This window comes from Primulina huaijiensis, chromosome 17 (genome assembly GCF_012295235.1).
Source record: "Primulina huaijiensis isolate GDHJ02 chromosome 17, ASM1229523v2, whole genome shotgun sequence".
Taxonomy (NCBI): Eukaryota; Viridiplantae; Streptophyta; class Magnoliopsida; order Lamiales; family Gesneriaceae; genus Primulina; species Primulina huaijiensis.
The window spans coordinates 286,451-300,691 of record NC_133322.1 but is presented as its reverse complement, the minus strand read 5'-3'; the positions used below and the strand labels follow the sequence as shown (position 1 = coordinate 300,691).

General features: G+C 33.6%; 2 protein-coding genes across 3 annotated transcripts; both read left to right on the top strand.

The window, feature by feature from the left end:
• Positions 1 to 1,102: 1,102 nt before the first annotated feature.
• LOC140962871 (probable prolyl 4-hydroxylase 10) lies at positions 1,103 to 5,477 on the top strand. The gene is made up of 8 exons (XM_073421929.1): positions 1,103 to 1,511; positions 1,604 to 1,688; positions 2,188 to 2,285; positions 3,323 to 3,420; positions 3,936 to 4,065; positions 4,141 to 4,328; positions 4,545 to 4,634; positions 5,302 to 5,477. Exons 1-7 carry the CDS (start codon positions 1,306 to 1,308, stop codon positions 4,616 to 4,618), a joined length of 879 nt encoding a protein of 292 aa, XP_073278030.1. The 5' UTR covers positions 1,103 to 1,305; the 3' UTR covers positions 4,619 to 4,634; positions 5,302 to 5,477.
• Positions 5,478 to 6,602: 1,125 nt separating this feature from the next.
• On the top strand, positions 6,603 to 8,149 carry LOC140962872 (HMG1/2-like protein). 2 transcript variants are annotated; one of them, XM_073421931.1, is made up of 8 exons: positions 6,603 to 6,751; positions 6,880 to 6,933; positions 7,020 to 7,133; positions 7,214 to 7,271; positions 7,362 to 7,406; positions 7,484 to 7,564; positions 7,647 to 7,736; positions 7,928 to 8,149. In XM_073421931.1, exons 2-8 carry the CDS (start codon positions 6,887 to 6,889, stop codon positions 7,958 to 7,960), a joined length of 468 nt encoding a protein of 155 aa, XP_073278032.1. In that variant the 5' UTR covers positions 6,603 to 6,751; positions 6,880 to 6,886; the 3' UTR covers positions 7,961 to 8,149. The 2 variants fall into 2 exon arrangements, with proteins under 2 accessions (XP_073278032.1, XP_073278031.1); XM_073421930.1 differs by having other exon boundaries at positions 6,686 to 6,933.
• The last annotated feature ends 6,092 nt before the right edge of the window (positions 8,150 to 14,241 follow it).

Here is a 14,241-nt window from a genome sequence, read left to right as displayed (position 1 = left end):
GGCCGACCCATCGAGACCCCACGGCCACATTATTAGCCAGCCTAACCTCAAGTTCAACTGTGTACTTTCTTCGCCTGCAAATATTTATTAATGGAAGAAGTCAGCTCAATCTATAATATATTTTAATTATTTAAACCCACTTAAGAGGATTGATTATTATTTAATTGTATTACTTAGACACATTTAAATGCAAAGCCTACATATTGTTAAATTCTATGGAATTGATAATTGATTTGAATATTAAAGTGTTTTCGTCCAATCACTCCAAAATATCTAATGCTTGTTCGTGACGTAAATAACCAGGGATGATAACGAGGCCATTTCTAGTTCCATCCAATTGGGGAATTCAATACGAACATTAATAATTCATCGTTTAATGAACAAAAATTATTAACTACATCATTATCATGGGACAATGAGTTGGATCGTGAATGAGATTTGAAAGTTACATATTTGAGTTTTCTTTTTGTCATTTGTTAATTGTTAAGAAAAGTTATATTACAACAACAACAATAATAATAATAAAAATCGATTTGTTGTGGGGGATTTGAAAAAAACCACAAACCCAAACTCATACCCGAAAATGTATCATAATCCCGCTTTGTTTCCAGGTTTCCTTATGAATACCCATGAAAATTACCATCCTTACAAATAGCAACTCTCGTGGTTACTTTTTTTATGATTTAATGAAATCATTCGTGCACTACCTAGAACTTAATGTTTTTTCGGCTGCATCAAATTTAATATCAACAAAATCACATAGTATATCTTACAAATTTGTGTGACATACAAAAAAAAAAAATTTGTTATCAAAAATCATCTTTAAATCATTTTCTGGGAAAAAAATAACTAACCAAGTAGAATATTGCAATAAAAAAACAATTTACATCAATAAATATTATATATAAACAAATTTAGTTAGTTATAATTTTTTAAAGCTGCAAGTTATTTTAAAATATTTAAAAGCAGTATTCAGGAAAAATATAATTTTAAAGAAATATCTAGATTTTTAAACCAGTTAAAGGATTGATTTTTATTTTTTTAAATACAAGTTATAGTTATTTTTTCCTTCGTTTGCTATTTAATATTTTATTAAAGTCAACCAGAATTTGTATCCATCCGGAGTTTACCCATCTCTGGTCTGTGCAGAGACAAGCTTGCACAAAATTCCCACCGATATCTCTCGTATAGTACATGCATACAGTTGACCGAAAATCAGTGTTATGAATTCTATATATACTGAATCTCCCAGAATCCAAATTCCTACTTAGATCCTCAATTTTCGGGCATTCGATTGCACAATTCATGGCGAAGGGGCGGCATCAGCACTATGGTCGAGGTGCGACGCGCAAGACGGGGTCGTCTTCAACTCTGGTGCTCTCGTTCTTGATAATGTTGTCGTTGCTTATTGTAATTCTGTTATCTCTCGGAATTATATCGATTCCCCGCGGTACGAAGGGCTCTCAGGAAGCGCATGATCTCAGCTCCATAGCCCACAATTCTCGTCACTCGTACGTACTGAATCTATACTTGTTCAGTTTCGCATTTTGTTTGCAGATTGAGTTTTATGAATTTATGCGTGTGGTTAATTTGGGTTTTACAGTGGTGATGAAGATGAGGACAACAAAGATCAGTGGGTTGAAGTTATTTCTTGGGAGCCCAGAGCCTTTGTTTTCCACAATTTTTTGGTATGTTTTATCTGTGAACGTGTATAAGATTAAATTATCAACTTTCTGGGCTGTATTATGTTGCGTTTAGCCGATTCGATTTCAGGCTTACATTGCATATCTGAATTGATCGCTTACAATAGAGGGTATCTATTTGATCCCCAATACCATTCGACAGAATATTGATTTTGGGCTAGATGAAGGTGGGGAAATAAGTTTGAGTAGAATGATCAGAATACAGTAGAATTGGTTATGGTGATGTATATTGCACTTTTTTAACTTTATAAGTTTGATTTGGTGTTCGAGGGAATTTTATTTGATCACAAGTAAGAGTTTGAATTAGCATGATAAAGATGATCCATGCCCAAAATTTTCTTTTCTTCTTCCGCCTTTCTATTTTCTGTACAGGTAGGGAGATGAATCATGTTTGTGTGTTCTTTTTATTCATTAACCTTTTCTGCATGCTGAATTCATATGTAAATTCAAGGGTCATTTATTTTCACAATTGTTCTTTTGGCAGTCAAAAGAGGAATGTGATTATCTTATCAGCATCGCCGAGCCCCATATGCTAAAGTCCACTGTTGTTGACAGTGAGACTGGAAAAAGTAAAGATAGTAGGTATACGAAGTCCTTCTTTCCTTCGTAATGAGTTTAAAGTCACCTTGAAAGTGTTATGAATACAATTGTTCAAGCTTTAGACCTATGGTTGGTTGCATGTTTATGTTTTTCGATTGTGCGATTGCTCTATCGGTTTCTTTGAGTGTACTATTTGTATTTCCTCCCAATTCATCGCAGATGCCTTTGATGGTCAGCGTTGAATGTGCGCAAATCATCTCAATCTCCCAATATCTTTATCTCATTTTTTTCATTCCCTTGACATACTAGTTTTTGATTCAAAACACTGTTCTGTCACCACTCTTCCATCTTTACATTAGCCTCTTGAATACTATCACAATTCACACTTTGGTGTCCCTGTCTTTAAGTAAGATTTGAGTGCCTTCATCATCGTCGCATCCTAACCTACCCAACTTTTAGATATCATTTCTATCTTTTTGATCTGTTTGCTCATACTCCTCAGGGTTTTTAATTAGGGCTTCTCTAACTGATTTCTTCACTTCCTTCTTAGACTTAATACCATTGTCACAAGGCTTTCTATAATGGCATTTTCATATGTCTACATGTAGGTCTCTCTCCAGCTTAATGATTCCACCACCAAGATTTCTTTTTAGGTGGACCTAGCCCCTTCGTAATTGTTTTACCTTATTACCCAGCTCCACCACTTACATCCTAATAGTTTGACCTTGGAAGGTCCTATTCTTATTTTCTAAGTCCCTCCATCCAATTCATAGTGGTTGGGGTCTCTTCCTTTTCTTATCCCACTTTTTTTGAGTTTCACTTTTGGGGTGTTAAGATGATATACTCTTTCAGAGAATAGTCTTGCAATTCTTGCATCGCACGTGTCTATAGTTAGAGTACTCACTCCTTAGTATCTCCTACAACATCTTTGTTGAATTCCTCATGTACTCAATAATCAAGATCTGCTTTTTATTGTTATATTTTTTTTTATTGACTGGATGCTTAAATTGAGCAGTCTAGTTAAGCATGTTCTACTCTCTATTATAGATTTTCCTTTGATTTTATGATTCTTATTGCAGAGTGCGTACTAGTTCTGGAACATTTCTTACTAGAGGAAGAGATAAAATTGTTAGGGACACTGAGAAAAAAATTGCAGATTTCACCTTCATACCTGTAGGTAGGCAGTTTGGTGACTCATTGCTTTCGACTTTGATATGTTAGAGAAGCATCATTTACTAAAACTTTGCGCTGGGACTTTGGAAGAAGACCGGTGGACTTGATTAAAATTGATCCTTTTAAAACTGTGTTGCGTCAGTTTCTACATTGCAATTTGAATTTGTAGCTGCCAAAATTAATCAAACGTTTTGTATGATGTTATGGGTTGGTAATATGCAGAAAATTACTCCATTCCCTTAATAAATGATCAGCTGTAAGTTACGGTTACTTTTATCTTTTTGTAATATCTTTTAAAACTTAAATTTTTTTGTTTGTCCACTTCCCAGAACAATGAATCTTCATTCCTAGGAACTTATCCCCCTTCCCCATTCTCATAATTTCATAAGTTTCAAATTCAGTTTGAATATACCCTGAGCAATGCTTTTTTTGCCTCATTTAATTTGGTTGGCTAGGTAGATGGTTTTTTTTTTCTTTTTTGCTCACTGAATCTCTTTAAATTATTATTATCACAACCAGAGCATGGTGAGGGCCTTCAAATCCTTCATTACGAAGTAGGGCAAAAGTATGAGCCCCATTATGACTATTTTCTGGATGAGTTCAACACTCAGAATGGTGGTCAGCGCATTGCTACGGTTCTCATGTACCTGTAAGTGACTTTTGTCAGTTGTGCAAAGTGACATGTGCATGGATCTATCTTCATCATCTCTGATATGAATTACAGATCAGATGTAGAAGAAGGAGGTGAAACTGTATTTCCGGCTGCGAAAGGAAATGTTAGTTCCGTGCCTTGGTGGAATGAGCTCTCTGAATGTGGGAAAGGAGGACTCTCTGTCAAACCAAGAAGGGGTGATGCACTTCTTTTCTGGAGCATGACTTCCGACGGAACTTTAGACCCATCGAGTTTGCATGGTTAGTTGACGTTCTTACTGGTTTTATTCACTTACAACTTATTTCATCTGTGGCTCTCGCTGATACATTCCCAGCAGTTGTCTTATCATCATATAAATACCACTGTTACTTCTAGTTGTGTCTTCTCATCATATAAATATCACTGTTACTTCTAGTTGTGACATTTATTTTCTGTGCTATGGCTCGTCAAAACAAAAACCTTATTGTATTCTACAGGTGGCTGTCCTGTCATCAAAGGAAACAAATGGTCATCTACGAAATGGATGCGAGTGCACGAGTACAAAGTCTAATTTCTCGTGTATTAAGGTGAACCCCGTTACCCAGATGAGGATTTCATGTATAATCACACTTGGTCATATTCTTTGACATCTTAATGTGATGTGTATATTTTCTGCTCCCTTGCAAAATATCATCAAATTCTAATGTCATGTGATGCTTTTACTAATTTTTTTTATACTTCTGAATTTTGAGTAATTTACTCCTTATTAGTGAATTAAAAAATGTTTATCTTTTCATCTTCACGTTAATACCTAACATCAATAAATATAGATGTTATTTTTGTGATTAAAATTTTTTTTGTATGTGGGTTTTTGGTTATCGACAAAGTTTCCTTTGGTTCAATGTAAGAGATAAAGTAAAGATGCAGCGACACTATGCCCTACCAGAATTCCAACTGCATTGAAACAGAATATAACCCAGATCAATTGCCTGTTTCAGTACGGTGAAGTAGAGTTCACCCTTCCCACCATCCCAAATTCTCTTTCAATAGATATGCTTTTGTTAGTCATCTGGGGATATCTAGAATTCTAGATTGGTTAGTCGCTTTTAAGTTGGCTTCTCTCGTTTCGTTTTGGCATTTTTCGACTCTTGTACTTTGCTTGAGGTCGGACTTGACTTCCTCCTCGCAGCTTAGCGGGTTTAGTTATATTTATTTAAATTAGCTCGTATTCATTACGTCTTTCTTGTGTGGCAGAAACCATATCAAAACTGGTGATTGTTGCTGATTTATGGGCAGAGGTTCCTACAGCTTTTATGCTTAGAGGGTATCAGAACATGTCTTTCTAAATTTATTTGTAATGGCTAACCGTTCGATTAAAATTTTGTGCGGGAATTTCATTGGAGTTGATATACAATAAAGTTTTTTTTTTTTTTTTAAAAAAATTTACTACAGTATAAGCTTTTGAGTGTTATTTTGGGATAACTTATTAACAATCATGAAAAGGTGAATTTTAAACGTATGATTTAATGCAAATTTTTTAAATAAACCTTTAGGTCTGTAAAATTCTTTAAATAAACATTTTCGGTTTCCATGGACAATTTGGTCAGCACAACGACTAATACATGAACAATTTAACAAGCCATGATTATGCATTTTACAGAATATATATTTAGCTGAATACTGACTTGTAAATACAAAGTGATAGCTAGAATCTATCTATGCCAAAACAAACGAGAAGTGCCAACTTATATAAATCAATATTTGACAGAAAACATCAGTGTGCAAAAGACAAAATTTCTACCGTCAACTAATTCTTCCAGGGGCAGCTAGATATGAACTCAATTCACTTAATTAATATTCTCCAGTAGTTCATATATAAAAGAGATGAGAGTGAACAATAGTTAAAAAGTATAGAAAACAAAATCAATTGGATTGTCAAAAATGGCTTCAGAATGGAACTCTTTTCACAAAATTAACACACAGGCAAGCTATGATTATGTATCGAACTATCCTTCCAACCTACGTTTAAAATCTAGGCTAAACAAATTCATTCTCGGATCAAAATACGATTAATGTCATGTTGATTATGCATAAATTGAACCGCTCACGATCTACAAATTGGAATCGGTGATGCTACACTACCGAGATGAATGGTCATCGCAACTATTTATGCGTGTAACCTGCAGGATCATAGTTTTCGTTAAATTACAAAACTAACCCTGTTTTTCGTGCATCACATCTCGATCATACAACGCAATGAATATACTCGTTTAATGAATGTCCACGAGGACACACGCTGATACCTTGAGGCCCGAAACCGTAATAACGACAAGGTTAACTTAGTCATAACACCTTCAAAGCACTGAACTACGCTTCTATAGCTTAAATTCCATCGCGCTCTCATATGACGACACGTCTCCCCATCATTCTCCTAGCAGGTCATCCAACGGGCGAAACCACCTCCGAAAGAAACACAAAGGGGAGGGGGATGACGTGGCAGACAATGGTAGGATCCAAGCGGCATCACGAGGATCGATTACGTGGCAAAAAAGAATTTGAAATCCCGCCCAAACCCGGACTTCAATAGTTTTCCTTTGAGGAATTTATATACCCTTTCCTTCGAAATTTCTCCTATTTCTATCGACCTTTTCGTTCATTCTTAAGCCGACACGCTACAACAGCAAAGCAAAGAACCCTACCCTAGGTGAGCTTCACGCTCTTGCCACTTTGACTCGCCCGAGTCGCGCCGATTTTCGACGCTTTTCTCCGCTTACGTGACGTTTCGCACCGATTTCTGACGGTTTCCTGATTTTCGGCTTGTTTTCTTCGCAGTGGAGACATGAAAGGAGGCAGATCGAAAACCGAGACCAAAAAGGCTGATCCTAAGTGAGTAATTTTTTGTGACCTTTTAGATCTGTGGTTTTTTTGTTCTTGTCTTTTGGATTTTCATTGGTTTTCAATGTTTTTGGAAGGCTGTCGGTGAAGAAAGGAGGAGCAGCAGCTGGAAAGAAGCCAGTGAAGAAGGGAAAGGCAGTTAAGGATCCAAACAAGCCTAAGAGACCTGCCAGTGCTTTCTTCGTTTTCATGTAAATATGAGTTTTCTGTCGTCGATCCGAATTTTTTACTGGTCAAGCTTTTATGTCTTACGCGTGTTTAAATTACATAGGGAGGACTTTAGAAAACAATACAAAGAGAAGCATCCCAATAACAAATCTGTTGCTACTGTAAGTGATTGCTGTTTTTTCTGATATAACAGTAATCATGGATTGTTTTCCGAGTTGCAAGTAATTATACGAATTCGATGTTTTGTTTAGGTTGGCAAGGCTGGTGGTGACAAGTGGAAATCGTTGTCTGAGGCGGTATGGTTTTATTTCGAAAGCAGATTATTCATTTGTCTTTTAAGATACAGATCTTAAATTCTTCAAATTTGTTCCAGGAGAAAGCTCCATTCGTTGCAAAGGCAGAGAAACGGAAGGCCGAGTACGAGAAGACTCTACAGGCATACAACAAGAGAATGGTGATTATTGACACATGCCCATTTACACGAATTGCCGATATCAATTTACTTAATTCCAAATTCTTTCATAATGCTTTGACAGAATGAAGGTGCTGGTACTGAAGAAGAAGAGAGCGACAAATCTAGATCTGAAGTTAATGATGAAAATGACGATGAGGATGGAAGCGATGCGGTATGCTTGTTTTCCCTCAGAAATTATCAGCGCAATCCATATCAAAAGTCGAGTAGATGGACCAATAAATCAAGATTAGTTAATTTAATGTGTTGTATACATACATAATGCAGGGGACATATGTTTATATGAGATAGTGTGTAGTGCAATTAAGGATTTCCTTTGATATTTATATTTAATTTAAATTTCAGGATGATGATGATGAGGATGATGATGATGAGTGACAGATGAGATGTGGAAATTGGGTTAGGAAGACGTATGTATTCCCTCATTATGACTCGACTAAGTCTGGATAGATCTTTGTTCTGTATCTCTAAGTTGAATCAAATGAAAATAGTATCTGTAATCGTAATTTTATTTTCTATGTTCACTGCCTTTTATTTTAATGATAATCACTTGAAGTTTTGCTGCAATTCATCTTCTCAGAACTACTGTTGCTGATCAGGTATCGAGAACAATTTGGGGGTTGGTAATTGAATTTGAACCACCAGTGTTCCTAACTTATTGATGTGAAGTTCTGGTTTCAGGGGGTCAATTTATTTTCTAATTTTTTTATGGTCAAATTATTTAGTCTCCTGCACAAAATGAGGTGAGATTGAAATAGTAAAGTATCAATCGAATGTGCAATTACATTTGTCGATTAAGGGTAATGTTATTTTGAAAATCGAGCAGAAGTTTGAAATCTGTAGCTATAGACTTCACATATTAATTTGGTCATTTGAGAAATGTTTAAACCAACTTCAATAGCAAGAAGTTTAGCATACATAATAGACCCGAGTCTCCTAATGAACGGCATCGACATCTAAACTGAGTTTCTCTTTTGGTGGAACCCGTACCCTAGGTGAAGTACATTGGTTTGTTTCCTTCACAGAATATAAGCTAGTTGAGCATGTTGGAAGTCATGCAATAGAATCTCACTCCAATCGGCGTTAATTCCTCCATATCGTACTTTTTTCTTATGAATCAGGCATAATCGTTCATACCAGGTTGCCTAAGTTTGCATCACAAACATCTCCAATTTTGTTTGGCTGAACTCTTCATCCAAAGAAAAATATCAACCATATTCAATGGCCTAACCTCTCTTCTTATTTTCAGTGGTTTGTATTGTGGTAATTGTTGTTTGGGCTTTCTCTATTTGTCCATTTTGTGTCCAGATTTGATTATTTTCTCCAGTGGAGTTATATGTTTTATGGTGGAGAGAAATATGGTTGTCAGAAGTTAATTATAAATGTGATTTTTTTAGCATAACTATTGTTATGATGATTTATATTATTCTTTTTGAGAGGAAATTTATCCACAAATGTTGGCTGAAATATGTTTGGATCTTCCAAAATTTTCATCTAATGATATAAAATTTTTTTATTTTTATATTTAAAAGTTAAATTTATTTGTCGTATTTTACAGAAACTATTAATTTAACGTTAATATTTTATTAATTTTATTAATTAATTACATAAAATAAAATTTCGTTTAACATATATATAAAATTTTAGTTTTTTAAAATTAGAGGAAATGTGAAGAAATATCAATAACATATCATTAGCTTATTCACCACGACCTTTTCTTAATTGTGGAATCAAATTTAATATTTTTAATAATCTAGACCTTGTCAACTAAAAAATATAATTAATAAATCTCTCTCGATGTTTATTTATCTAAAATGTGTTCATTCTCCTTGTTTATAAAAAATACAATAAAATAATACAAACATATCTACCAATTACTATTATATCAAGGGTAAGTGCAGTGTTAAATAAAATCATATCATAATTATTTAAATACATATAATTTTTTTAATTGTAAAATAAATAAAGTCAAGAAAGATGTTTTGACGAAATGTTGGCGGAAATTGCCACCAGGCGATAGCATTTTTGGAATTGCTTTAAAACTCACTAATACTAAATGATGGTACAGAGAACAAACTGATTGTGGGAAAGCATGTTTTCTGAAATGTATTTTCACACCCCTAATCATGTTACAATCGAAGTTGCTTGGTTGTGCCAAAAACTACATTCAAGTGAACTGTGCAACATACGACTTATGAAGCCAAGCTAGGAATTTGATTTTGAAATCTGCTTTGTTCCGATTCTTCTAGATCTTTTATTTCAGATGAGATCAATCAGAATATTAAAAGCAATCGGATGAATTTGGACTCTGCTTTCACTATGCATCAGTCTGAAATGGAAGCATGGAAAGAAATTTTCAAAACATGGAGCCATGGAGGAAAGTACCGCCATCAACCTTTTCCTCTGTTAGCTCATTCTGACACGTCTTTAGTGTTATCTCTGTGCCAAAAAATACCAATCACCATTTTCTGTGGTGAAAATATTGTTTACGTTATAATTTATCTTTACAGTGAGATATGAAGCAATGAGTAAGCAAAATGAGGTGTCGTATTGTGAAAATTTGCAAAAAGAAGTAGGAGAGCTGAGGTCAGGTTTTAAAAATTTTAAGGTTGTTACCTCTGGAATATAATCTTACTAGTAAAATTGGGCTCACTTTCTCATTGTTTAACTTTTGTATCTTGTAGGAAGAGCAAAATTCGTTTCATGATCTTGCCGATAAAATGATGGAGAAGGACAAAGAGATTTCTAGGCTTTTGGATGATAATAAGACTCGAGACCACAAGTATGTGTTTCTCTTCTACGCAAATAATGCAACATAAACATTCATTACCAGTCAAGATTTGGATTTTTAGTTCCGTTTCTGATCATATATATATATGACCTTACAGTTTCAGGTACAAAGATTCTATTTTTTTAAGTTCTACGTTGCTATAATCAGAAGTTAAAATGTCTCCTACAAAATTGGTTGGGTCTTCACATTTGTTTTTTTAATTGCTGAGCACAGCTTATCAGAAGCAGGAAGCCTAAAATTCTAGTATGTCTGCTGCAGAACAACAGATCCTAATATGCACAGTTTTTCCTATTATGATATTGAAACTTATTGCTATTTGTTCACGCTCCATCGTATCTAATCCTGTATTACTTATTGAGATGCAAAGTATAAACTAATACTCATTTACTCAGCAAATAAACGATCCTTTCCATAGAATGCTATTATAATTTGCTTCACTAAAAGTTCAGACTTATTAAAGAAATGGGAGATTCTTTATTTGTTTGTTTATGTGTTTGGCTAGAAGAATGGCACATACGCAAAAATCAAGAATAAAATTGAAAGGAGAGGTTGGATATATTTTGGAATCCTATTTTGGCCGTAGCTAGATCACTTCCAGACACGAACACAAGACAAACTATGACAATTCAACTTCAAGATGATTTGACCGATAGCATGAATTAGAAAAGGACTTGTTGGTCAAAAAGGGATCTAGTATGTATTGGTATAAGTAGGGATATAGCTTTTCGAGTTGTTATTCACTAGCTACTAAAATGAAGATATTTTGTAATCATGTCTGCAGATTGATCCGTGAATATTAATTTTGTTCTTTTCTAGCTGTATAAAGAATATATATCCTTTTACGGTTTAAGCTCAAAATTTTAACTTGATTAAGATAGTTTCTGTTATATTAATATCAGATTTTGGTAAGACAACAAGCTCATAGAGAAGAGGAGCTTTCTCAAACCCAGCAACATATACTTGTACTTCAAGTAAGTGCTTGTTGTGGGACAAGAAATACCCATGACTCAAAGTTTTGAGATGGTGGATGCACATGTTCCAAATGGTTGAATCAAAAGGAGGGTGATCAAATTTGTTTGATTTAAATTGAGAGTTTTTAAAATTAACAAATAATATCTATTTGAAAATTTACTAAAGCTTTACTATGTTGATTGCTTGTCAAAACCACGAAAAAAGAAGTTTTATCAATAACCTAGATGCACAATCAGAGCACAAGGTAGCAATTCTCCTGTGGTGCAATGGTACTGCTCTGAAAATGGTGAGTTGCAATTGCATGTCGAAGTATTTATTATAAGTTTGGCACTTGACCAACCCTTAACTAGATATTTGTACTTACTTTATTTGATTGAACTTAAACGGGACCCTGGGTGATGGGGTTTAATTTGTTAAATCCGTGTCGTTATTTGCAATTTATTCCAAAACCTCACGGGCAGCAGGTTTTTTCATTATGCTTGTGGCTAGTCTTCTTGTGACAATACTCATTTATGCTAAATATCTCGATGTGATCTATCACAAAATATTATGCAATACTGTGGAGATGAAAGTCGCAGTAGTCTATACATATTATATCTCTGGATATATATGAACCTCAATAATTCATTTACTCTCAAGTTAGCAGGTTTTATGTCCTGAATGTTTTCGAGGGTAACTTCTTTGTTACGTAGAGAATTAGTAATATGATTGCAAGAACTGATTTGTCCCTCAATATAAAGGAATGCTAATAAAATGACGGCCTTAATTTTTTTTTTTTATTATTGCTCGTATTGGAGAATACTACCTCAGAGTCTTGTTCTCTACCTATGGTACTAAATTTAATTATTTAATTTTTGGTTGAGTAAAGGCAGGCTTTTTATTGACTGACATAACTCACTGTTGATTGTTTCTTACTCTCCTTTTCCAATGAATAGGTGAAGTGGAGAGACTGTTACCTGTTATGGCAATTCTCCTTCAGTTCAGCCGTGAGGAGATAACTCACGTATGGGATTTAATTGAATGACCAAGTGCTTCTTGCAGATGTATGATTATGGAAGGACGTAATTTATTAGGCCTATTTTCAAAGCCACTGCTTATTCAACTTTCAGTTATCGGTAATACGTTTTATGCTATAACTTGTGAGAAGCATATTGCGGGTTGGATAAAAAAAATATCATGTGAATATTCCCAACTTCACGCCCGTGATTATAAGAGAATCACTGAATAATAATATGTTTGGCATATTACATATATTTCAAGAACAAGTGAATTTTATGCTGTTACGCAAGATGCATCATGAAACATTACCATTGAAATGTAGTTAATTCTAATAATACTTGCATAAAAATTTTCTTGCCAAGTCTGTATTTTGTCGCTTGGACGAAAAATTGTCTTGGTGGTGTAATTTGGTGGGGTGATTGGCAAACGTGCTAGAACAGCAAATGTTGGAAGGGAAATCTAAGTGTCGACCCCACTCGATAGACAGTGATTCTAGCTGATTTTTAATTATGTCCATTTCAATTATTTTTAAACCAGTCTACTCATAAAATTTATATATAAGAGATGGATGGATCAAATTCATACTTAAAATAAAAAGTAATTCTTGTGAGATTAAAAAAATATTTTTTATGAGTGAGATTGGATAAGATATCTGTCTCATAAAATTGACGTCTAGTCTCATAAGATTTTTTTGTGAATTTTTAAATGCGATGCAAGACTTTGTCTGTAGCATGATTTCAAAATTTTCATCTTTAGTGACTTCTTAAATATGTACACACTATGATATATATAATTATAAAATCTGATCGAGTGAACATATTTTATTAAAATTTGTGCTTCTTGTATAGCATTGACAGACCGACAGTGGAATTTGGGATTATCTTGTGAATCTGGTATTAGATTTGGCCTTTCCAGTTGCTTCATTTGGCACAAATGTACTGTATCTTACACAATAAATTTTGAGTTCGCAAAGAAATGACATATTCTTAGCTATGAACTTTTAATAATTTATTTTTTAAAAATTACCTCTGTATCTATTTATTTACGTAGATTCTGAAAGCCCTTTTTTAAAAAAATTTTTTTTGTATTCATCTACTCTGATAATAAATAGGAAAATGCGTTAAAATTAAAAAAGTTATCCTTGTATCAAAATAATTAATAAAAATGCACTTTAAACAATATTTCAAAAATTTATTTATTGTATAATATTTGTCATGGTCACTTGTGAGTCAAGTTGTGGTTTGAGTTAAAACTGGAATGGGAACACTAATCACTAAAATTCAACCTTTATTCACATCTTTGTCACAAATAAGAATGCGTTAAAGTCAACCCAACCAGCAGGCATTCACAGATTAGATTAAAGTTTTAAATTGGTATATTATAATATGAAACCCTAAATTAAGTTAAATTTATAAAAATGATTTACAAAATAGGAATTCATAGAGGAGCAATGACCGTTTCTGTCCACCCAAATGCATCATAAAATAGTACTGTCTTCATCCCATGTATGAATGTGCGTAAACACACATTAAAGAAATTATTTTTAAAAAGAAATCAAATTTTGTAGAGAAAACTTTTATATCACTTTTGTTAGAGTATCTCTCTAATATAGTTAATGACTATTAGTATATTAGTAAAAAATAGATTATATATTTGAAACAAATTAAAAAATATATTATTTTTATATTTATATAAAAGGGATGAAGCATTCTGGCAAAATAAAATATTAAATCAACCGCTATTCTTTTAACATATATAAAGATATATAACATATAAATAAATAATTTACAAGATTGCGAAAACTTTGAAATTCCCGATACATACTATATACATATTTTTATTTTTATTTTTTTAAAAAAATAAACAATATATACGTATATCTATCCACTATGTCTAG